General features: G+C 39.6%; 1 protein-coding gene across 1 annotated transcript in view; it reads right to left on the minus strand.

Annotated features, from left to right (window-relative positions):
• The window catches only part of LOC139473602 (E3 ubiquitin-protein ligase rnf213-alpha-like), a 351,622-nt gene that overhangs the window by 26,862 nt on the left and 299,018 nt on the right, over window positions 1-25,742 (minus strand). Inside the window, exons 68-80 of the mRNA XM_071256275.1 lie at window positions 15,842-16,090; window positions 13,596-13,731; window positions 12,201-12,478; window positions 11,883-11,982; window positions 11,431-11,547; window positions 9,909-9,995; window positions 9,450-9,512; window positions 5,581-5,778; window positions 5,297-5,396; window positions 4,482-4,516; window positions 3,553-3,650; window positions 2,133-2,286; window positions 1,816-1,978 (exon numbers count right to left, since the gene is read on the minus strand). Coding sequence (XP_071112376.1) covers window positions 1,816-1,978; window positions 2,133-2,286; window positions 3,553-3,650; window positions 4,482-4,516; window positions 5,297-5,396; window positions 5,581-5,778; window positions 9,450-9,512; window positions 9,909-9,995; window positions 11,431-11,547; window positions 11,883-11,982; window positions 12,201-12,478; window positions 13,596-13,731; window positions 15,842-16,090 — 1,778 coding nt within the window. The remainder of the gene's footprint in view (window positions 1-1,815; window positions 1,979-2,132; window positions 2,287-3,552; window positions 3,651-4,481; window positions 4,517-5,296; window positions 5,397-5,580; window positions 5,779-9,449; window positions 9,513-9,908; window positions 9,996-11,430; window positions 11,548-11,882; window positions 11,983-12,200; window positions 12,479-13,595; window positions 13,732-15,841; window positions 16,091-25,742) is intronic.

The raw sequence follows: 25,742 nt of genomic DNA on the forward strand, positions 1-25,742 counted from the left end.
TAACCGATAGCGGAAGCAACGGTTCGGGGGAAGGACCGGTAACCACGGCAGCCGCCGCCGTACCGGTGGACCCCGCGGCCACCGAAGAGGCCGGGGACGGAACAGCCAGCGGCCTATCTTGCGATAAGGCCGCCAGCTTGGAGTCCACAAGTTTCGACAACAATGCGGCGACGGAATCCCCAGACAGCCCGAGGGCCGCAAGGGGATCCGCCGCAGCCGAGGAGGTGGTACCCGCACGGGGACCCCGACCGGACGAACCGGCCACCACAGGGGTGGAGACGGACTGTACGGACTGTACGGAGCTCAAACTCCGCAGGCCCCAGACCTTCGCACAGGGTGCACCGGGTGTCCCCGCAAGGAACCCTGCACCGCGGGCAACGATCGTGGGGATCCCGGGACGACAAAAACTTTCTGCACACCCCACAACTCCGAGGAGCAGGGGTAGAGGGGGTGGATACTGGGGACATATCCATGTCAGACATTGATTGTTTGCTATAAACAAAGAACAAAACATGGTTACAACGCACGCACCACAATGATTCACAAACGAGCATTTTCACAAGAAAATAAACGAGCAATGTGAACATATTACATACACATATAACTTTTATTAAAGAAATAAGTTATGTTAACCCCCAAAACATACAAGAACAGGGGAAACGTAAAACACAACGTGCATACACGAACCCCGCAAGTATATAGAAAAAAGGGCGGGAAAATTTTTCCGTTTGGCGGGAAAATTATAACCAAGCGTAGCTACCGCAACGCCCCATAAAAGCACAGTTTATTAGAGAATAAACTATAATAAATATCACCAAATCTTCAAGGAACGCTTCAGCAGGAGAAAACACGTCTTGCTAAGCAGACGAAGGAGACAAGAGTGAAGGGTGTCACATGGCAGCTAGGTGGCTACGCACGTGCTGCATGAGGTAATTGAGATCTCTGTGGTAGATTTCGCTATAGCAGCAGTTGTGGGAGACAACAGCCTCGGTATAACAGTGGTAACGTATTACTTAATGTAATATCTACCACACTTGTAAATTGTTATTTGTATATACAGATGACTTCTATTTCAGTGACCGTGACATCATCCTTGAATTATGAGTGTAATACTAGCCATTAACGTATTACCTGTTCTCCACCGTATAGACAATACAGTTGAATAGCTTAGCCTACCTTCCAAGGCTGTTGCTACAGGAAGTAATGCCCCCCACCCACCTTCTTCCACAAGGAGGGGAAAGCTACTGTGTTAAGATAGACTGGGCTGCCACCACTGGGCTGAGGCCATAAATCCCTTGTAAACCTGGTTGAATGTCTCGTAATATAAAGCTAGTGAACGTGTTATGGAACCTCCAACCATTGACCAATTGTTCCACTAATACGGTATTCCAGGATGTAAGCCTTGTAGACAGCTCTGATCTCATAAGGAGTATAGCTTGCACTCTCTATTTGTAGCATACAGAGGAGTGAGATTCAAACCTGAAGATATGTGCTGGTGTGCAGATCTTAAGTATGTCTTGGAGTGGAGCATCACCTAACAAGCACTGGTAGATAAGGAAGTGAATTTTGGAGGTGATTCTGTAGCACACAGGAAGCCAGTGTATAAGAGTGTAATGGAGTAATGTGATCGTACTGCTAACTGAGGGACATGCACTATCCTTGCAGCAGTATTCTTAATCTGCTGCAACCTGTTTATTAGATCTATATACTACTGATAAACAACTGTTAAACCCTTAGTAGTAGCTGCACTATATAGCTTCAATGAAGTAAATTAAATTGATGACAATTCTTTTTTTAAGTACATGCACTTATTACCTAGTTCAGAAATCTGATGACAGATGAAATGTAGGAGGAGGAAGACATCATCCACACTCTTCCCTGTGGCCAGATGGATGATCTGAAGGTCCTTCTGGAGGTGCTCCAAGAAAAACTGACTGGTATCCTGCTGTAGCTGGGGGTAGACCAGAGCTGCTACTGCCTGTATTGGAATGAATTGATTTTAGTAATACCATGATCCAAAGTCTAAGATAAATCAGAACTCTGCATAAGTGAATACTGAAGTTATACTTATGAACACAAACCCTATCAAATACAATTCCATCTGATAACAGTGGACTTTCTCATAGTCATACTTGTGGGTTGTTCTCTGCTCCCAGAAGTAATGCAGCATGAGTGAAGAAACGCAGAACAGCACAGGCAGCTCCTCCCAGTCTACGTTCACCAGCATAGGCAGTGGTTCTATCTGCTGCTCTTCCCAGAACATGACCAGGACGGGTCTGGTCCCTCCTATTCAGTTCATGAAATATATATGTGTTACAGGATATGCCTTTACCAGCAGGAAACACTCACATACTAAACCACAAAATTTCTTTACAATGTGCTGTTATGTAATAAACAGTGTTTTTCAGATACATTTGATTGCTTTACTGTTTTAGTTGAAATGTAAAAGTTCTACACTAAAGATGGATTATACATGGTTTACAACTGTAACCAGAAGAAAAAAGTCCTTTTGAATTTATGCTAAACTGAGCTGTTTGTCTGAATGGTATATTTCAATAAACAGTTCTTTACACATCATAATTATCATTCAGATTCTTAAACCAACACATATGTGATTACACATGATATGTCTGCCAAATGAATTTGTTCAGATCTATTTGTATTTGTAAGTTTGTATTATCTTTAACTCAGTCCCATAACCTTTTCCAAGTCTGACTTTCTCAATATCGATGGATTTGGCTGATTTGGTTGTTGTTACTTCCATCCTATAACTTACAATAGATATGATACCCCTAAAGAATTGTTTTGTGGATGCAGGGCCTAGCAGACTATTGTTCTTAACTTTGTGACAGACAAGCTCATGTTCAATTTGATCGATACATGCTCTCTATGATAATATAGTGAGTGAGTATAGTTTTATGCTGCTTTTAGCAATATTCCAGCAATATCACGTTGGGGGACACCAGAAATGGGCTTCACACATTGTACCTATGTTGGGAATCAAACCCAGGTTTTCAGCTGGTGACAAGCGAACGCTGATGATTTTATTAGAAAAGAATTTTTTTATATTGTACACCATCAATCACCTAGTTGTTTGTATTTATGTATATCAAACTTTAATACTACTACTACTCACAATGATAATGCGTCTCTGTCTGTTGCAGAAATAAATTAGTCATACAATTTACTGTTAGCTATATTGTAATTGGCTCTCTCAGATAAAATTTATACTTATTGCAGTGTTTTGGGAATTGCATATTGGGAACCAAATTATTTGACATTAGCATTTTTATCACTTTAAAATATCTTAGAAAAACAACACAAGCATTCACACAACTACTATTCCTGTTATTGACATTTCCAGTAAAGGTAAACTTATGTTATGTTTATAGTCATGACAACAACTAAACAATGTAGGTTATCTTATTTGTTCATTTTCAAATCAGTTTTAGATGTGTCTATTACCTTTGACCTACTTTCTGGTTATTAATTTTCGTGAGAAATCTCTGTAGACAAATTTGGCACAAAGGCATCCATAAGATCTGTGCTTACCCATCATGAAGTGTGTTTCCTTGGAATGCCTTATATTCGCTGCCTCCAACTATCTCCTTACATACATCGCATCGCCCTTCAGTAACAGGATGACCACACTGAGAATGTCAAAGTGAAGAGCGAGAAATCAGTGAGAAGTTACACATAAAATAACGAGTTCTCATGATTTTGACCTTTGTTATTTTCGATGTAATGTCTTAATTGTGGATAGGTGTCTGCTGTTGTCATGTTTGCAATATGAAATCACTCATCAAGTGTTCAGTTGTGCAGTGAACGTGTGTTACTTCCTACACCTGGTTATGCTTCTTTTTCAAAGTATATATAGTATTTTACACTAAAACAATGAGTTCAAGACAAAACATACTAATTACATTTTTATATCTCAAGATATAACAGTAAGACAATAGTTACATCTTGTTTTTGTAAGTGAGTGAATGTTTTTATTTCCAGCTGCACCTTTGACCACGTAAACCATTAACTAGAAATATGAGAAATGTCAGGGCTCAATACATGTATCATGAATTCAACCAAACCAACTTGCCGCATCACTGGAGCATGAACTGGCATTCCTGGATATAATGAAGTGATGAATTTTCGGTACTTGGCCAAATGAAAGATTGATAATATGGCATTAAAGGAAGAAATTTTAAGTATTCTAACTGTGTGGTGGAGAAATTTTACTTGTAATTGCAGTGGACATGTGGATGGTGTTATATCACAGTGACCTCTAAAGCTTGGCCAGGCAATCCTTTAGTTAATAGCATAATCAATATGTCATGTCAACAAGGTATATGGCATACAATCAACTAAGTCACAAAGTCTGTTCACTGATGTATAAACTCTATTGATATGTGAGCTAAATAATGAAATCTTATATGTATGAAAGAAATAAAGTGCAAGTTCTATTCATCAGTTTTCAGTACACTTACCTCTGTTATGACATAAGGATGTCCTTTGGGGCAGGCTATACAAAAGAAAATTGAATTTCATTTTGTTTATACATTCAAAATTGATACTATTCTAACGGCTCACCTGAAAATGTTATATGTAGTATGTATCTGAAGAAAAACAAATGATGTTTTCCAAAAACACATTTTTATGTCACTTACATCATTCAGTATTTATCAGTTTTATTCCAGAAACAAATTTTAGGCCAGATTATGAATAGTCCTTATCATGTGACCTTGACCACATTAGTACTATCTGATATGCTTGATCACCAAATCTTTACATTACATTACATGTGAGAACTTATGACATGTCTATAAAGGTATTTTGGTGCAAATCCTTAAATATGTGTTTAAGTTGCACCCTCCACACAAACATAATTCTCAATGTAATTAATTACTTGAATAGTTATGTAAATTTGAGAATCCTTGACTATAAAATGAGCAATTATATATGTTATTGTGTTATAAGTTGTGTATGATGTGGTGATTCCACACATTTGTCTGACCTGTGACAGAGGTCCCAGTTTCATGATATTTACTGACAGAAAAAACTCTGGATATTTTAATTTGATTAAAATATGTCAATATTTGTTTGCACATGGTTGCACACAAGTGATGGTCACCACATCTTAAATTGTATTCTCTTAATATAGTAAAGAAGAACCAAACACATTGTAAAATTCCCTCAAGATAAATAGTGAAGCATATACAAGGACAGAAAACAATCATACATGTATTATGAAACACTACTAACACAGGAATACAGTTCAATTCAAGCAAAGAATCAAACTCACTGTAGACCACAACTGTGGTGTCGGTATTCCTCAGCGATTTTAACAATATCTCCCGTATGGAATCTGTGTCATCTTGGGGCATTGTTGGAAACAATTTGTCCTACGGGAAATAATAAAGGAAGCAATAAAGGTTTGCTGCAGTCCAACATGTCTCAGTACCTGTACTTACTGTAATATCATTTTGTATCTAGTCTAATTAAAAGCCAAAAGTCAAAATCTTCTCCAGGTCTCTCAAAACAATAAATTGACATTCATGTATAACAGGTACATGTATATAACCTTACTTTCATGTTTTCAGGATGCAGTATGAGGTCAGAGAGAGGTTTAAGGAAGCCTGGCTTGTTGTTGAAGAGTGCTAGGACGAGGTATGTATGCAACAGCAGACACACCAGACTCTGGTCTCGGACACACTGTCCTTCTGTGATGTTGAGGAAAGAAACAGGTCCACCAAACTCATTCTTTATCAGTTTTAGTGCAAGTTCCTAAAAAATAGCAACACAGCACTGTAGTTCACCTAGCTGAACATTCATATAAATACAAAGTAAAATATCGAACAATAGTTACCATTGTTAATAATTCAAGGATTACTACCTCTATTACATCTCTGCCACTAACTAAAATTTTCAGATTTTCAACAGACTTCATCTTCAGTGTCAATCACACAATTAGTTGTCGCCATGTAGTCTCGTAACTACCCAAGCCATGACGTCATAATGGTGGCAATCACCTTTTTCCCTCATCTACGACAAGAGGTTGATGAATTGGGGAGGTGGAAGGGAGTACTTCCGATGTAATAGAGGTAGTATTCTTAGAATTATTAACAATGATAATAACTATTGTTAGATAATTCTTATGAAACTTCTACCTCTATTACATCTCCGGCAGAATATACCAGAGGGATCCTGGTGGGATCTTCCTCTCGTAACTCCCTATGTAAATGACAGCAATCCTCTTCTGGAAACCATTATTTACTGATTCTAATCCTTGAAAATCAGAAAACTGTGTCAAGAATCAGTCAAATTTCAAATCTTGATCATAATACACCTGGATTTGTGACTTTTAATGCCGGAGATTACAATACTTCTGGTTTTGATGTCACTTCTGGTTCTGACGCCACTTCCGGTATGTCACTTCCCCTTTTGGTAATGACCTCTCTCAAGGTCTATTTCTACCCCAAAGACGTCATTTCCCGGTTAGGACTTTGTTCGGCTATTTTTTGTGCTAACATCCCTTTTAGTTAATGGTGATAGTTGACATTACAGGTGCTTCTAATCCATCCTACACCTAATGAACAAGGGTGTACTTGCCCTCTGATACTGATGGTGTCAGACAGACAGACAGACACACACACACACACAGACACACACACACACACACACACACACACTATTGAAACAATTGGCAGATGATAGTTTGTGCTGCAACCACTGGATCAAGGGAATATATGCCCTCTAAGTCCCATTGTGGTCGATTGAGTCTTGGCTACAAAGTCTATGAGTGATCTTAGAGTTAATGAGGTCCTATGTTGATCATGGGTAAGACTAGAATAGTCTAAGATATGTAGCTCCGAAACTCTTGCTGCTGTAGCCATGAGAAAAGAAAGCTAGAAGAAACGATGTTTTCCTGGCTTTTTGAAGTAGCGTTACAATCGTAATGGGTTCGTTAGGTTCCGTTAACTGTGCCGATAGTACCACAGATAGATTCCACTTGGAGAAGTTATGAGGAGTCTTAATATCTTCTAGTAGAAAGGATCTCATTAGTCTGTTTAGAATGGGTTGGTTTCTGATTGATAATCCATCATGTTGAAGTACAGAATGAAGGGCGGATCTGTAACCTTCTCTCGTCCTGTGTTGGAATTTATTGTCTTGACATAGATGAAGTAGAAAATCCTCAACCATAGGAATTGATATAGCATTATCAAAAATCCCTAGTCGTCTTCTCGACTGGACAAACTTGTCCCATCTGTTGTCAAATAAAAGGGAGGATAAAGGTCGCCACGAACTTGCCACAGCTTCTGAGGCAAGCTCAGAGTACCTGGATGTCTGCATCTTCTGCATGATAATTTCAAGGCGGTTAGATGTAGGCTGGGTAGATTTTCGTGGAATATGCTGGACTTGGGCTATTGTAGCAGATCTCGTCGAAGTGGTAACTGTATGGGTTCCTCCATTGGTAACTTTAGTAGTCTGGGGAACCATGCCCTGCTGGGCCATATTGAAGCTATTAGTATTATTACACAATCTGTCTCCTCCACCTTGTGGATGGCTTTGTCTAGGAGAGACCATGGTGGGGATGCGTAGCTGAATAGATTCGCCCAATCCATCGAGATAACGTCGATCTGGTGGGCTCTTTGGTCGGGAACTGGGCTCACATGAACAGGAGGATGGTTGTTCTGGCGAAAAGACTTCTGTGTGGTATGTCCCATATCTTGGTTATCCAGTTGAAGATATGTGGATGTAATGTCTATTCTGTTGCCACTATTCTCCCCTGACAAGGAAGACTGCCAGTTTGTTCAGTTTCCCGGGTATATGTCTCGTTCCCATCCAGCAATTGAAGGAGTCTGTCAAGGAAAACAATCAATGTTCTTTTCTTCTGTGTTCCACGATCCCTGTACTGTGAGATTGTTCATAGGGGCTCCCCATCCCGAATCTGACACGTCTGTGAATAGATGATGTTCTATCGTCGGATAAGTCAGAGGGATGCCATGCATAACTGGTCAAGGTAATATCTGATGAATATGTTGAGATGGGGTAGGCGCATGACATCTCCCATATTCTGGCATCTAGGTTCATCCTCCGGGGACCATGATTCCGATATAAACTGTCTCTGTGTGGCGTGTAGTCCCTGGTTAACGGTAACCATGCCATGGCTGTCCTCACAGCTGGCTGTCTGGTTGGCTGTGTTTCTGCATGGCTGACTGGCTCGACCGCTTATCAGTCGGCTGGATTGTCATGGAAGGTGTCTGGCTGGCTTGGTTGCATTGGACGACCTGTCCATTGATACCATAGGGCATCCATACGGTATTGTTCTCTGGGTGGTGAAAGCCTGCTGGCTTATACCCGGCTGGTCCTGGCCAGCTGGCTGGCTTGATGGCTGGTCAATGGACTCGCTGTGCGGCTCAACTTGTTGATGTGTAGATGGGCCTATGGCCGTGGACGAAGATTTGGTAGTCTTTGCCAGAGCTACCATCATGATCTTATTGTCCATCTCAGACAGCTTAGTCTCAAACATGTCCTTCACCATCTCCGGCTGTACTTTTAGTAGTTGGCGAATAAGACTCATGGTGAGTGCAGGAGATGGTGGATTGGCTGGAGAGGGAGGCGGTGGAGTAGAAACTAATTTATCAGTTAATATAACTTTCGGCTTTGCCGCCTCTCGCCTCTTGCCCTTAGTCATGGCCTCTGACATCTTGGAGAATATTTCTTCAGATGTGTCACTGCATTGCTCATATCTTTTCTCCAAAGTACAGGTCTTCCCTCTGCACTTTGTGCAGTTTTTATGAGGATCTCCCAAGACCATAAACCGGCCACACTTCTTGCACCCAGGGGTGGAGGGAGACTGCATGGCGACCTCACAAACACCAGCTATACTTACCTGCTTGTTTGTCTCTCCAGCAGCACTCAATTTTTATTTTTATATTTATTTTTATATGTCTGTTATTATAGGTAAAAGGAGACAGCATAGCTGACATCACAAAGAGCACCAAACACCAGCTATACTTACATGCATGCTCTTACTCCAGAAGCAATATAATGTATAATTATGTCTGTAATTATAGAAAACTATTAGAATAATCTTAGGTTAATGTGACTTACTACAAAGTGCCAGATTGTTACTACTCTTATAGTAGGTGTTAACTGTAGAACACACAGGAAACAAGTGATGTTGCCGCCATTGTGACATCATGGCTTGGGTAGTTACGAGACTACTTGGCGACAACTGTTGAAAATCTAAATTTAGTTAGTGTGATACAGGATACAGGATTTATGGCATATATGTAATAGAGGTAGAAGTTCCGGAAGAATTATTAAGCATATGGTTGTTTATTATCATACATTATATTAGGGTGCTTAACTTTTTTGTGTGTGCATATATTGAAAAGTTTCACATAGGTATGAGTTACTGTAATTATCCAAAGAATATGTACATAACTTACTTTTCCTTTCATGTTGTCCTTGGCATTCTGTATGAGTGCTTCAATGCATTGAGATGACTTTTGCTATTAAACACAACATATGATGCTTTCAAATAGCTTTTTAGTGATTAACGCACTGGCAATTTTATTCACAGAAGTATGATTCAAAGTAGAATTTATTGAAATTTCTAACATTCTATTCGGTTAGCTGCTGCCTTGTAAAGAATCAAGTAGGCTAGTGGCATGTATGGCAATTATGGTGTCACTTTTCATAAAATCACTCTAATGTTACAATTACAAATTACTTGCCTTATATTAGTTTCCAAAGTTCATCATATAACTGTCATAATGAACACGATTTGGCTTCACATAAAAACAAGTAAATAATCTCTGGTTACAGGTATTAGGAGTAGTAGGGTAATTATCAAATAAAGACAAGGTTCAAGTGGCTAACACGATTAACAAGTCACTACAGTGTACCAGCAATTGAGCTTCACTACTGGGGGCAATGTTTTTCATGGTGATTTCTCTGTGTAGTGCCAGGAGGAACAGCATTTCATGATTCTGCTGAAAAAGAAAGAGAAAAAGATGTACATAAGATTTTCCTCATGAATGCTACATCAAACTTGGATTGGATGTTTTGGTGAGCAAATGTTAGACACCTAAAGTTTCAGGCTGTATGTGAAATAGATTTGTGTGAACATGTAAAGAAAAAAAGTCACAGTAATGGATAAGTAACATGGGACAAAGTTTACACTTAATATGTCTGCCCGTGTATATTTCTCATACCATAAGCAACTAATCTGTATGCCCAATACTCAACTAAATATGGTTTTGCAAAACAGTCACTTCTATTTCAAGACCCCAGCAATCATTCATGTCTACTATGATAACCATTACCTTCAGTTTTGGGAAATACATACATACTACAACCTTGAACCAGACACTCTATCAACCTCTAGCAATCATAACAAAAACTTAGCTCTTACAAACATATCATACCAACACAGGGGATTATTCAGTACACAAAAAGTAAAACTAAAACTACCTTATGAATGACCATTCAAGTGACCTTTTAATTAGTGTCCCTCTAAACCTTACCATTCCTATGCCCCACCCAAATGAGAGTGATTTTGAACTGAATACAAATGGAAAGTATTTCAAGAACATTCCCATGGACTATATAGAAGATACTACTGTTATCATAACATTGTCATCACTTGTCATACACAAGTATTCAAATCATATAACCATTGCATGCATCTACCAGATATGTATTTAAGTGGAAATGGCAAACCTACTCCACAGTGGTCTTGATCATAAATGACCTTGAGATCATGTCCTGCCTAATGGATGACACACATACCATCTTTCATTGACCCACAGTAAATGTTTCTCAAAATGAATGTTTTCTTCAGGGGCCATGACTTCAGGGTGTCCTTGAGATTTGACGGAATGTATTTTCTAATCATGCAGCCTCAAAAGGTTAACACAGGGTATTCTGATTTACGGGTTGTATGACTGATTTCGTCCAAATCATCAACTGTCTCTCGCTTTAGTGGGATAAACATTTGACACAGAAGAGACTTTCCATAGCACATGGAAAAGTACTACCATACAATCTTGGCCATCAATTAGACATTCCAGAATATTATTTTCTTCAGTTTTCATATTTTGAAACGAGAACTTTGTCAAATGATGATAAAAAGCATAGTCTAAAATGGAAGTTACCGGTACCAGTTTGATACATGTGCCATAATGCTTGAGAAAGCTGCTCTCTGTCTAGCTAATGTTGACTTCTTGTTGTCAATTCATTGGTCGGTCAAAGTTTGCGAAATGTCGTATGTGACCTATAATGGGATGTCCTCAGATCCTCGTTTAGCGGTAGTGATTGAATGTTTTGCAACTGAACAACCACTTCAGCAGATCATCAATCTACAGATGGACAAACATCAGCCATTCTGGTTTCTTGGTTACCCATAAAAGTTAAATCCTTACATACCTTGATCAATGACTTCAGGTGCTTTATGTTTTGTCCGAGGAGAGTTTTGGCAACAGCTTCTCTCAGTTTCTGATAGCTAATTGGACACACTACATATCGATCTGGACATGCTGCAACCTGTGGCAAAAACATGTGTGGCAAACCAGTTGGTCACATCTATTTTCATAATAGATACATTATTTCATACTGTTATATGTGCAAAGTTGCAAGAGTATGGTAGAAACATTTCCTCCATTTCATAATATCTATATGACTCAATTAGAAAACAAATATCATGTCATAGACTATCAAAACAAGAAGGATTACATCTGCAGTCTCTTCAAAACTCTCCTTTCAGACCTTTTCAAGCAATTGTGTGTTCAACAAGTTACTGAAATAGTATTCTGCCTCCACCTGTCTCACAGAGAGACAGATTAAGAGAGAGAAAACATATTATATGTTCAGTTCCTCACCTCATTTGTTGAGTCCAGGGCTAGCCATTCAGCGGATGCACAAATTGCCTGATAACTGTCAGTCCCAAAATCTTTACAAATCTGCTTCACAAGAAATTTTCTGAAAAGAAACATAAGTGTTTTCTTCAATTTTGCTTTTCATCAATTATTAATTTGCATTTATAAGATATGATAGTTTAGTCCAAACTGAATTAACATTATTATGATTTACTTTATAAAAACAAATAAAAAACAGAAGTTAATAAGAAGAACATAAAATCTTATTCTGTCTTGGCCTAAAACCAGTGATTATCAATTATTAGAAGCAACTTAACTTACTTGGGCCAATCAGTATCCTCAACATCCAACAGATCTTTGACTTCTTGGATCAGTTGGTTGAACTGCTTAGTCTTGTGCAGACTCTTCTGAGCTAGCACTCCATGTAGGTACTTGGCAGCAACTGACAGACCATAACGGCATTTGGCAACAGTAAACATCTTCCCTATGTCAAGTTCTTTGACCATAATGTACTGTCTGGCTTCAGCAAGATGGAGCCTTGCAATCCTCATTTCTTCATCTGAGTTACATAGACTGGCTGCTTGTTCGTGAGACAGGTCCTGGTCAAACAGAAGCATGATAGCTGTAAATTATCAACAGTCTGTGCCCATTTTCCTTTGAAGTCTTGAACTAGTAGTACCTTGTAAATTGGTGAAATACAGCCATAAACACTACGAGAATATTAGAGACTGTTTGAGAGAGAATGGGATAAGATAGACAGGGGGATAAATAGAGAAGTTCTTTATCTCGACCAGATGAATTTCCTGTGAAATTCAAATATATAAACAAAGCAATTGCACTTACAACATGGTGTATTCATAGAAAGCACAAGTGATTCCATGATTTTTATGAATACTAAAGGAAAACATCATAGCAGTAATAATTAGTGGCAGTCAATCAGATGCCGTAGGCAAAACAAGTTCAGATTTCTGACAGTTTGGATACAGACTGAGGTTGATCTTGATCCAAACTCAGTATTGAATGATGCTGTTTGACACCACCTGTGAGGACGTAAACATCAAACCCTATATTTTAATGGTTAGTGTTGTTTTTCACAGATGCATACTGAATAAAAACAACTATAAATGTCTATGAATAATTGTCTATGAAATTGCATACTGCAAATGTCTTATTTTTGCAACCATGCATGATGTTCAGTTCATATGATGGACAAATAGGCATAATCATTATTTGCAAGGAAACAAAACTGCCAATTGTGCAAGAATAAATTTATATGTTATATGGATGTTGCCATCAATGTACCCTGTTATGACATTACATGTGTGTCATCATTCACCTGATGTTCAGTTAACAACAGGTGTAATTAGTGGTAGTCAGTCCCTTGGATTACCTGAAAAAGACTATGCAAAATAAACACCCGTCAACTGTGGTTACAAAATGGCCCTTTCCTTTTTTCAAGAGCTTGGGTGTATACAGTACATACAGGTTCATTTGAGCATATGGGACACTCTCATTTTTTAAGTGAAGGGCCAATATATGACATATGCATGCTGTAATAACAACGTACCCAATATAAGTCATTTTAGGTGAAAGGAATGGATGTTTGGATGACAGCCCTTCACCTCAGTTTTTCCCCACACATTCAATATAAAATCACTATTCCATCACCTCATCAACTTATTTATTTTGAATGAAACTGATCAACTAGTAACCAACCTCATAGCAGTGTATGACAAGAAGACTGAACTGCACAATTTCATTGATATCCTGGGACATCTCCTCTCCTCCCTGTTGACACAGTTTTTTTGCATGGAGGAAGAAATCTTTGAGGTGCTCTTGAACAGTGGCTTCACTAAAAGTGAAAAAAGTGTGCTGTCAAAAAAGTGGACCATCGAGTGTTACACATGCTGACAGACACAAAAGCACTGTAAGTAAAGGCAATGAATGATTCAGCCACTTTTCTATGAAAACCTAATGGTGCCACTTGTTGGGAGCATAATGTTATTTTTCCTAAATCGAAATTTCTTGTTATTTCAATTATTTTCTTGAAAATGTCAATTTTTATCTCAATTACGGTAAGTTTTTTCTTATTATTTCGAGGGTTTTTTCTCATTACTTCAATTATTTTCTGGTAGTTTCAATTATTTTATCATTATTTCAAGTTTATTTTACAAACTCAAATTTTTTAATATTTTCTCGTTACTTTGATATTTTTCTTGTTATTTAAATTTATTTATTTTAAATTATGAGTATGTTCTCAATACTTAGATTATTTTCTCCTAATTTTGATTATTTCCTCAATATTTCCTTACGTTTATTTAAAAAACTCACAATTATGAGTAAATAATTGAAATAACAAGAGAAAAATAGAAATTTCAAGTTTTGTAGATAAGAACAAGAACAAGAACAAATTCCAAATAATCAGAAAAACGGATCTGTCATTATATTGTTGTCTTTGTACATTAACCCTATGTCTATGTCATTGGCTTTGTCATGATCATAATGTTGTTATCTTTGTACATTCATCCCACCTTGTGTTGTGTAAACAACATGATCTACATATAGTACTCAATACACTTACTTAGCACCTGATGAAGGAGCAAGAAGTAGCTCAGAAACGTTGTACAAAGAATAAAAAGAAGTTGCTATCCATAAAAAAGTGTCATGTATTCTGAGATCTGACTGGTTCACATGCTCTTGATAAAATAATTCATTATCACACCTCCATGTCAGAATACTGAGATCTGATTGGTCCATGTGATCTTAATAAAATATTATGTATCCTGCTTTGGATGGTTATAAATTTCTCAAGGGGTGAATAAATCTCTTATACCCCACCATGAGCAAGTCATGCTCCACATTGATTTCTGAGAGGCAGAATAAATCCCTTATACCCCACTTCCATGCAAAAAGCTGCACGCTTTTACTGAGTCAGCGAAATTCATGTGATATAGCACAAGCTAACCTCAGCTAAATCGAACAGCTGTTCTCTATCAAATTTGAATTTGTTTTAATTAATACAATGTCATATAAAAACATTGTCGATGAGAAAAAAACTCATGGGGTTAATGCATCCCACGTTATGTTTAATGCCACTCGCCTACTGCTCATGGTATAAAATCTAATGCAGGACGCATAAAACCCCATGTACCCTTCATGATCTTGCTACAACTTATAATGTATCCCGCCTTGGAGGGAAATAAATTTCTCAGCGGGAGAATAAACCCCCTTTTTCTGGCCATGAAAAAAACAGGATGCACATGGATTTCTCAGCTGGAGAATATATCTCTCATACGGTATGAGTCATACCCCGCTTCTAAGCAAAAAGCTGCATGCTTTTTCCAGGTCACATGACATGGCACAAGTAAACCTCAGCTCAAACAGCTGTTTTCAATCAATTTTGAAATTTTGTTTTAATTCTTTTACAATGTCATATGAAAGCATGTCGCTAAGATAAATTTGTTGTAGCTGGATCACTTTGGGTTTTATGCATTCCTTGTTAGGTTTTATGCCAATTGCTTACGGCTTGTATAAAACCTAAAGTGGGACGAATGAAACACCATATACCCCTTGTGGTCTTGCTACAACTTTAAATGTAATACAAAAAATCTTTGTACATGATATCCATGATATCCATGTACGTTTACAAGCATGATGTAATCTATAATATGTCCAACAGTATTAACCCGTAATCATGACTGAAATAGCTATGTATCACTTACAGAAGAGCCAAAATATTTATTATCAGTTTCATATGTACTCATTTAATAGTGTAAAATGTAGCTATTATGTTAATTTTCACACAACATTCATGACATATTCCAAATTTAGTGTATTCTTCACCTGTTCTTAATTTGTCTCATTGCCAAAACTTGACTTTTCATTATCATTACTAGTTCAAGTACCCAATTATGAGGTCCCTCAAAACTACATGTTGTAATATTCTACTTATTGATGTATACCTCTTGTGTATGAGAAGTTGTAGAAGAAAGGATCTGACTACAGGTGTTTGATCAATCACATCTTCAAATACAGACATCTGTTTGGTGTATGTCTTGCCATGTCCTGTTTCATGGGTGATGTAGCTGAAGACTTTCTTCACCACAGCATCTTCAGGAGCATCTACTTGGCCAAAACACAGCTTGGAGACCACAGCCATGAGGAAAGTGTTGCAGCACTTTTGGTAGACACGATAGTCTTCTAACACTTCCCTGTAGTTTATGGGAGGAAACACATAAAGTTGCCAATTTGAATAAGTGCATTAGTATTTTCTTAAACAAAATATAATTCTTACAAAATCTCTACCTCTATGACATCTCTTCCATAAATCCTGTATTTTGGCTTCAGTCACACTAACTAAAATGTTCAGATTTTCAACAGACGTCCTCTTAACTGTCAATTACACACATAGTTAGTTGTCGACAGGTAGTCTCGTAACTACCCAAGCCATGATGTCATAATGGTGGCAACATCAGTAACATCATTTTTTTCTGTGTGTGTCAACACCTATAATAGTAGTAATGATCTAGCACTTTGTAGTAAGTCACATTAATCTAAGATTATTCTAATAGTTTTCTATAATTACAGACATACAAGTATACATTATATTGCTGCTGGAGTAAGAGCACGCACATAAGTATAGCTTGTGTTTGGTGCTCTTAGTGAGGTCAGCTATGCTGTCTCCCTCTACCCCTGGGTGCATCAAACGGGAGCCATACTGAATCCAAGGACCAGCCGTCCATGGCATTCAAGCCATCCAGCCAACTGACTAGCCAGATTAAGACCCCGTATGGTGATCACATGGACTCCATGGGCCTGCCTTTCATGGCAATCCAGCCGACCGACATGCTGTCCAGCCAGCCAGTTGTTAAGACACTGTACAGTCGTCACATGGACTCTATGGGCCAGCCACTCATGGCCACCCAGCTGACAGACCAATCATCCAGTCATTTGACCGTTAGGACACTTATGGCTATAACACCGTCCAGCTACTTGGCTTACCATATGATAATCATCAACTGGCAGTTCCCAAGTCAGCCGCTAGAATAGACGTGATCGTCTATTCAACCGTCCTACCAACCGATCAGCCGACCAAGAGGACAGCCACCGCTCGGCTACCATTGCTCAAGGTCCATCACAAGCCGCACGGGGACTAATTATACCGGAATCCTGGACACATCGGGCTGAAACGATATCCCAGGACACTGATGCATCGCGATTTCCTCCATATGATACGGTGCGCAATTTGTGAGGTGCTGTATCTTGATTTTTCATGTTCGGGTTTTTTTATCAATAAACTTTTATCACAGATAAGTTTTAAATGTGTTTGAAATGAATTTCAAATTCAAACCAAGTAATAAAAACATAGGGACAATATAATTTTCGCTACACACACATACGTCTTCGAAAATACAGCGGCTAAGCTAGCTTTGTATATCAGTAGCAGTTCAAGCTTTCTGATTGGCTGTGCAGTCTCTAACTCAAACATGTCGAAACAAGCAGACGCTCGAGAAACCAACGAGGACTCACAAATCAGTAGTTTGGGAACATTTCAGGTTCCCAGTAACATTTGAAGATAGAATCAAACACGTCTGCAAAGATGAAACATGCTGTTGCATGTGTCACGCAAGGTTGAAATACACGGGCAGCACGACAAACATGATAACACATACCCTGCCATCACCCAAATAATTGTCACTATGTGTATTGTATCGAATTGTGATGTAAGTATCGAGATACGTATCATATCGTGACCTAGGTGTATCGTTGCAGCCCTACACACCCATGACTATCAGGACTGATCAAGTTGTACTCATCAATAGCCTTCTTGATACTATTGTCAGGATGCAGTAAGACTTATTCTCCTCCAAAGTCTGAATGTCTTCACAATTCCTATGGCTACAGCGTCAGCAACTTTTAGCCCAGATCCAATCCAGAGCTGTCTCTAACCAGACCAAGAGGTTGATAATTAACTACACAACCTATATCAGCTACTACAACATTCAACGGAAAGTTGGGACACGTGAAAGATGAGATAAGACACTGAAGAACGATTCCAAATTTCATCTAACAACTTAGCTGCTAAAGCCTGTGGACCATCCCTTCCTCAGAAGTGTCCCTGCGACTACGAATCTTTATCTTCCAAACAAACTCCTAAGAAGAAGTTTGTCTTCACCGGGAAGGATTCATTCCAAACAATCTTCTCAGGAATCTTTCCGTCAGCCAAACTACAAGAAACGAGGATATAATCGCTGTGGTAGACGTGGAGACAGATTCTGACTCCCTTGCCACCCCCTCCGATGTTATAGACCCTTTCAACCTGGTTATGTCTATGGACTGTGATTTACACCTACCGTCTTTCAACATAATGGTCACTCCGTGACCAGTGGGAGGGCGCCTTCTGCCATATGCCAAAAACTGGAAGCAAGTTATGTCCAACCACTGGATTCTAGACATCATGGCTCATGGATACAAGCAACACTGCAGAAAACACCCTATACTGAAGACACATGCCGTCAGACGCACATTCCATCTAGTGGGAGTCAAGTTAGCGACAGCAGACTTAGCCATCCGGAAGCTACTAAAGAAGCAAGCCATTTGGAGACTAACGGAGACAAACAACAGCAAGGGTTTATATTCTCCGGTACTCTTAGTCCCGAAAAAGTATACAACCGAAATGAGAATGATTATTGACCTTAAGACCCGCAAGAAAACATATCTGGCACCTCCCCCAAAGTTCCAGATGGAATCCATATGGAAGTAAAGGTCGACTTGGAAGACAGGAGTCTGGCTTATCTGCCTAGATTTACAAGATGCCTATCTTCACGTCCCGATACACCCATCCTCACGGAAATATCTACGCTTCGCAATCAATGGCCCACGTTACGAATTTCAAGTCCTACCATTCAGGATAGCAATAGCCTCTTGGCTATTTACCAGGATTACAGCACCAGTCATCAAGTTTGCTCACATCCAACTAGTTCAAATCCATGGTTACCTGGATGATTTTCTAGCTGCAGACCAAGAGAAAGCTCAACTACATCAGAACATGATATTCCAGGTCCAACTTATGACCTACACGTACCTAGGCTTCCTAGTCAATCCCACTAAGTCCGACACTACTCCGGTTCAAGATATCATCTACATCGGAGTAAGATTCCAGCTTGACAGGGGATATCTTTGGGGCAGACTCCTTCAATTGCCGGATGGAAGCGAGACATATACCCAGGAAACTGAACATACTGGTCGACAGCCTTTCTCGCAGGGTGAGAAAAGCAGCAACAGAATAGACCTTAATCCACAGATCTTTGCCTGGATAGCCAAGTTATGGAACACAACATACCTGGTTCTATTTGCCACCTGCCATAACAGCCAACTTCTGGTTTATGTCAATCCAGTTCCCGACCAAAGAGCCCACCAGATCGACGCACTGTCGATGGATTGGACGAACCTATTTGCTTACGCATTCCCACCATGGTCTCTCCTAGACAAAGTCATCCACAAGGTGGAGGAGACAGATTGTGTAATAATACTTATAGCTCCAATATAGCCCAACAGGGCATGGTTCCCCAGACTACTAAGACTACTAATGGAGGAACCTATCCAGTTACCTCTTCGTCAAGATCTGCTATGACAACCCAAGTCCAGCATTTTTCATGACAATTTACCCAGTCTACATCTAACCGCCTAGAAGTTATCACACAAATAATGCATACTCTGAGCATGCCTCAGAAGCTGTGGCAAGATCGTGACGACCTTCATCATCCCTTATATGTGACAACAGATGGGACAAGTTCGTCCAGTGGAGAAGACAACAAGGGATTATAACTAATGCTATATCCATCCCTATGGTAGCAGATTTTCTACATCTACGTCAACAAATTCCCACACAGGACGATAGAAAGTTATAGATCCGCCCTTCAACATGATGGATTATCATTCGGAAACCATCCCAGTCTAAATAGACTAATGAGATCCTTTCTACCAGAAGATGTTCGAACACCTCGTGTCTTTGTCAAATGGAATGTATCTGTGGTACTATTGGCTTTGTTAACGGAACCTTACGAGCCCATGGCAAAAGCTACCCTACTCCAAAAGGCCAAGAAAGCATCTTTCCTCCTAGCCATGGCAACAGCAGCAAGAGTTTCAGAATATCCGGCCTTAGACTATTCTAGTTTCACCCATGATCAACATTGGACCTCAATAACTCTAAGATCGCTTACAGACTTTGTAGCCAAGAATCAATCTACCACGATGGGACTGTTTGGCCATAGACAATATACTATTCCTGCATTAGCACCAACAGTGGATCACCCAGACATACTCTTCTGCCCAGTCAGCGCCCTCAAGTACTATCTGGCGGCTACAGACCCACATAGATGCCATCGAAGGAGACTCTTCTTATCTTGTAAGACTTATTCAAACAAGGACATCACCACCAAGACTACTAAAGCAGGCTGGCTAAAAGCTACAGTTGCAACAAATTAAACACAGGCTCAGAATTCTACACCAAGTCTTGGATCCTGCTGAAATCAGAGCAGGATCCGACACCAGCAGCCTCAGGTTATTCTGTCTATTAGGTGTAGGATGGATTAGAAGCACCTTGCATATCAACGGTCTCCATTAGACCGGGCGTGACGTCATTGCCGGAAACGATATTATAACAGGAAGTGACATCAGCACAGGAAATCGCAGAACAGGGTTCATCTAATCAGGAAATGATGTCTTTTGGTAGAAATAGACCTAGAGAGACGTCATTACCTAGAAAAGGGAAGTGACATACCGGAAGTGACGTCATAACCGGAAGTGACATCATGACATCATCATCAGTATTAAGGTCACAAATCCAAATTTAACAAGAAATGACATCATTAAGCCAAAATAGATTGAAAATGACATCATCATCACAATCAAGATGAGCATATATGATGGTAAATCTAGTGAGAATATCACATATTTGACTGATTCTTGACAAATTTCTGATTTTCCAGTCCTCAAGGGAAATTTCAGGGGAAATTATCTCAAGTAGGATTAGAATCAGTAAATAATGGTTTCCAAAAGAGGATAGCTGTCAATTACACAGGGAGTTACTAGAGGCAGATCCCACTGGGTCCCCCTGGTATATTCTGCCAGAGATGTAATAGAGGTAGAGATGTCGTAAGAATTATCGAACAATAGTTATCATTGTTAATAATTGTAAGAATACTACCTCTATTACACTGGAAGTACTCCCTCCCACCTCCCCAATTCATCTGTCTCTAGTAGGAGATGAGGGAAAAAAGTGATGTTGCCGTCATTATAACGTCATGGCTTGGGTAGTTACAAGACTACATGGCGACAACTAATTATGTGTGTAAATGACAGTGAAGAGGACGTCTGTTGAAAATCTGAACATTTTAGTTAGTGTGACTGAAGCCAAAATACAGGATTTATGGAAGAGATGTAATAGAGGTAATATTCTTAAAATTATTAACAATGATAACTATTGTTCAATGTTTAAGAAATAGTTGCTGTTTGTTTGTACAGTCTGCTGTGCAGTGTTAAAAATAGTGAAATCTTGAGCCATCAATTAAGGAATCTGTGGCTGGTTATTAATTTCAATAGGCTGTCAAATGCCTGTTTGATGTGAGAATACATATTAATGCCAGAAATGAACTTTTTATGATCATTTATACTTATCCTGACTTGTACTAATTTGGTTGTCTTTTTCTTTTTCCAGAAACAGTTGAAACTTTTGTGCAGTGTTCCCAATAAACAGAAAACATCACACACAAATGCACCCTTTTCACACACAAGCACACCGAAAACACAATGAACAAGTTTGACTCATCACTCCTTCTTTTCTCTTCCATTTTATTAAGTCAAAATATCTTCTTGGTTTTGTTGTTGTCATCATCTGATTCTGCAGTGACAAATCAAAGGAGAAATCGTAAGTTTGGTGGATTTAGTAAAGCGTGTGTAGAATATCATTCAGGCTTGTTTTACAAACAAATTTGGTGTTAAGAGAAGGATGTAATCTTATGACAGTTGTTTATTACTCATGCTCTGAATAACACATAAAACAGACAACATGGGCTCTCAGTCAGTGGATATGGGACAGTAACCTGATATCTCCAAGTCAATGTGATACATGGGTGAGGAGTTACCTCTAGTTCCTTCTAGTGGGCACCTTTAGTTGATGTGCTACTACCAAAGGTCCAATTTGATGGATACCAGCGACATCTTTGGTTGCAAAGTCTCATGGGTAAGTGGTATAAAAAAGTCTTATTTCCCAAACTTCATTCTATGATGGTTGGAGTAGAGCAATTTCCCTGTTGTGCTAGAGTCGACACTATAGTTCTCTGAATTCATGTGGGTTTTGACGCTATTAGCAGATCCAGACCTGCTGCCCTGTAATCTCTTAGGATGACTGCCCTCATCCAGATGGAAATTGTTGTTGTTGAAACTTCTGAAGAGACATTTCTCGTGGGATCAATAACCTTTACATTCTGGAACTTCTGAAGGTAGATGCGTAGTGCCTTCACTGGGCAAAGGGACATATTTTTTGTGTCCTCTGATCATGGAATGGACTGAAAGCACTGGCTGTCCTGGCAACTGGTTCTTCACAATCAAATCAAATCTTGAGCAAGATGGGCCAAGTGTTCACCACTGTCAAATCTTGGTCCAACTGAAGTTGAGGGCATGGATTTCTGACATTCTGGTTTCTGTGGCTAGTGCCAGAAGGAACAAGGTCTTTTGTGTTAGATGATCAAAGTCAGCTTCCTCCAGTGGTCTGTAATCATTAAAATGTCGTAGTACTACCTTAGTTAGTTTTACGCTGTTAGCCATAAGTTGAACCCTTGAGATTTCTTGTGCTCCAAAGATGACACAACAATTCCACCACTTGTGGTGAAGTAGCTTTTGCTCCTCTGAACCCTTTTTTTATTACGAACTGATCAAATGTCTTCCACAAGTCATACAAGTTCCTTGTGGATCTGTGAAGGGCTAAGGAGACTGCCTTTACTACCATGCCCTCCTTCAATAGTCGCTAGTTGAAATGCTTCTGGATGGAGCATCCACTTGGTTAGCACAGTACTGATGGACTGGACAGGGTATCTACTTGGATATTGGATGCTCCTTGAATGTGCCTGGCTTGCTGTCTGTTAACTCATACAGCTGAAATGTAAACCTTAGAAGGGTTGCCGACCTTGTCGTCTCTTGGAGATATCGGTGGTGCCCATTGAGATATTGCCTGGGTTACTCCATTAAATTCTAGATGGTTGATGTGGAAGAGCTATTACTATATAACTATTTGTTGATTGTATTCCTGCTTGTTCAAGTAGGTTCCTCCACAAACCTTTAACTTGATTGTCAACCCTTTGAGATGTTTCTTCAGGTGCAGTGGAAGTCGACGGTTTGAAGAATCTCTGTATGGGGTGCAGATGAAACCTGCCTCATACTGTCAAGGCTTGGGCTGCAGTTAGTAAACCTAGAGTCACTTAACACTGGTTGATCGATATTCTTTTGTGAATTGCTGCTGGAAGATTACTTTGGATCTTTATCTTTATCCAACAATCTTCAGGAACATGATGCCAAAGAACTTGAGATCTTGGGATGGGTTGGAAATCAGAGGAGCTCTGCTTGTCGATAAGCTTGAATCCTGTCATCCAATCAAAAAGCGCAACAGATCATCTTGTTGTGCAGAAAGGCCATGATTGGTTTGGTCACACCTGTAAATAACCATGAGGCCATCAAAATTCTAAAGGGCAAGACTGTCTCTTCTACAAGAAACGAATATATTTCCTTGAGGCTAGTTGGATTGGGATGTGAATTTAGGCATCTTGGAGATAGATGCTTTCCAGGTACTCATCTTGCTTTATCATTTGTTTTAGTTATGGATGGATCATCCTGAAATTGTCTGGCTCGAGGAGATTGGGTCATCCTGAATGTCACAATTTCTCCAATGTCTTGCCAGTCTTCAACCTAGGCAGATCCCATTAGGTCAACAGAATCCCCTTGATCTCCGACCTTGGTTGGTTTGATCATGCTGTCTGTCCTGTGGTCTCTGAAAGGATCCACTATACCCCATTAAAGCACCTTAAAAACGACTCTTAAATTGTGTCTTCTTAACTGATTGTTTTAAAATCAAGTTCATAGTTTGGACCAACTTGATTAACATCTGGTCCTTAGAATCTTGGACAAACTCCTTCTTGATGCTGTGGATGCAGCCACCAAGATTGAAAGAAGAATTCATTGTCTGACGTAAATAAAGGCTTGGTATACAGGTAAGAAAATTGGGAGTTTGCTCCAATGAGAAAGAAGTGTAAGGCCAGCTGAGACTTAGTTGACGTGATTGGAAGCAAACTTTGGATGTTTCTACTACACGTTCATCACAGATAGGAACATCCTTTCCCGTTCTGTCATATCGAGCTGTGCTAACTTCTTATTGTAGACGTGGTATGCTCTGCTCTTTGAGTCAGACATCAATGAATAGTCCTTATCAATCTTCGGGCACTTGAAGAAGGTGGAAATCCAGTGTTAAGGAAACTTCTTGGCATTGAAGTTTTGTGTTGGCCAAACGTGGGTTTGGGTAGTCTTAAGAAAAGAGGTATCAAGGTTCTTGGCTATCTGTGAAATTAGCTTGATCGGTTGAATGATAAAGATGTGGATATCATCTCCCTTGATAAAGTTGGATCCACTGGTAGGACTATACCTGAAATGTGATTAACCACATCAACATCTCTTGATCCTTACAGATGGATAGAAAATCACTGAGGTGATTCCTCTTCAAACTCAGGTTCACAAACATCCTTGTCTTGGAGGAGGTAGGAAGCATTGGGGTTAGAGGCCATGGAAGAACAAGGTAACCGTTCATGTTGTTTGCACAAAGGCTGCTGCTGCATGGCTAGGAGAGCCTGTTGACTAACACTGGCGAATAAGTCAGTGTTCCACGAAACAAATGCAGAGACCAGTGGAAAAGTGAAGTCTGTGCAAACGATGGCTGGGTAAAGGCAGATTCTTGTGCAAATGCAGGAGGCTGTGCAGTCTGTTGCTGTATGAAAGCTAGGGTCTGAAGCTGTGCAGAGATTGAAGACTGTGCACAGATGTCTTCATTCCAGGAGGTGTTTGTCGAGGAAGGCTTCAGGGACTCCTTCTTGGAGGACTATAAGTTAGACCTCGTGGAGGTGTGGGTCTTTGTGAAGGTCTGCACCATTGTGGAGGACGACATCTTCGAGGAGGACAAGGGGAGTTCTTCTTTGGCCAGTGACTGGAGATTCTTGCCAGATCGAGTCAGAAGACATCAAAGGAAATGCCCTTCAGGAGAGAGTTGATACTCCTACTGCCGATGGATGAAGTCGGGGCTGAAACATCAGGGATGGTCTGCAAAGGGTGAGTGAGTTAAGATTTAATGTCGCATCGGCATTATTTCAGCCATATAGCGATGGTCTGCAAGAGGGAAGTTTGATCTTTGATGTTGAATCCCATTTCTTTTGTCAGCAGGCAGGGAGTGTGTAGTCTGACGATCCGATGTCATCTTCATCAATGTGGTGTCTAAGCATAATTCAAGAGCGAAAAATAACCTTTGAATATGATGAAGGAATTTTTTAGAAAGGTAATCCAAGCCAAATTTTTAAAAGAGTGATGAGTCAGACTTGGTAAAGTGTTTCCGGTGCGCTTGCATGTGAGAGGAGTGTCTTTGGGAGAGATGTTTTCTGTTCATTGAGAACACTACACAAGTGTTTCCATTATGTTTCAGGACTAAGAAAGAGATAAGCAAGTTTAGTATGAGTCAGGATAAGGTAAAGTAATTATTCTCTAAAGTTCAATGATAGGGTAACAAGCCCCCAAGTAAAGTATCACACTTTTGGTAGAGAAGTTTCTAAA

Source organism: Haliotis cracherodii, unplaced genomic scaffold (genome assembly GCF_022045235.1).
Source record: "Haliotis cracherodii isolate W230 unplaced genomic scaffold, xgHalCrac1.p SCAF_3, whole genome shotgun sequence".
Lineage (NCBI taxonomy): Eukaryota > Metazoa > Mollusca > Gastropoda > Lepetellida > Haliotidae > Haliotis > Haliotis cracherodii.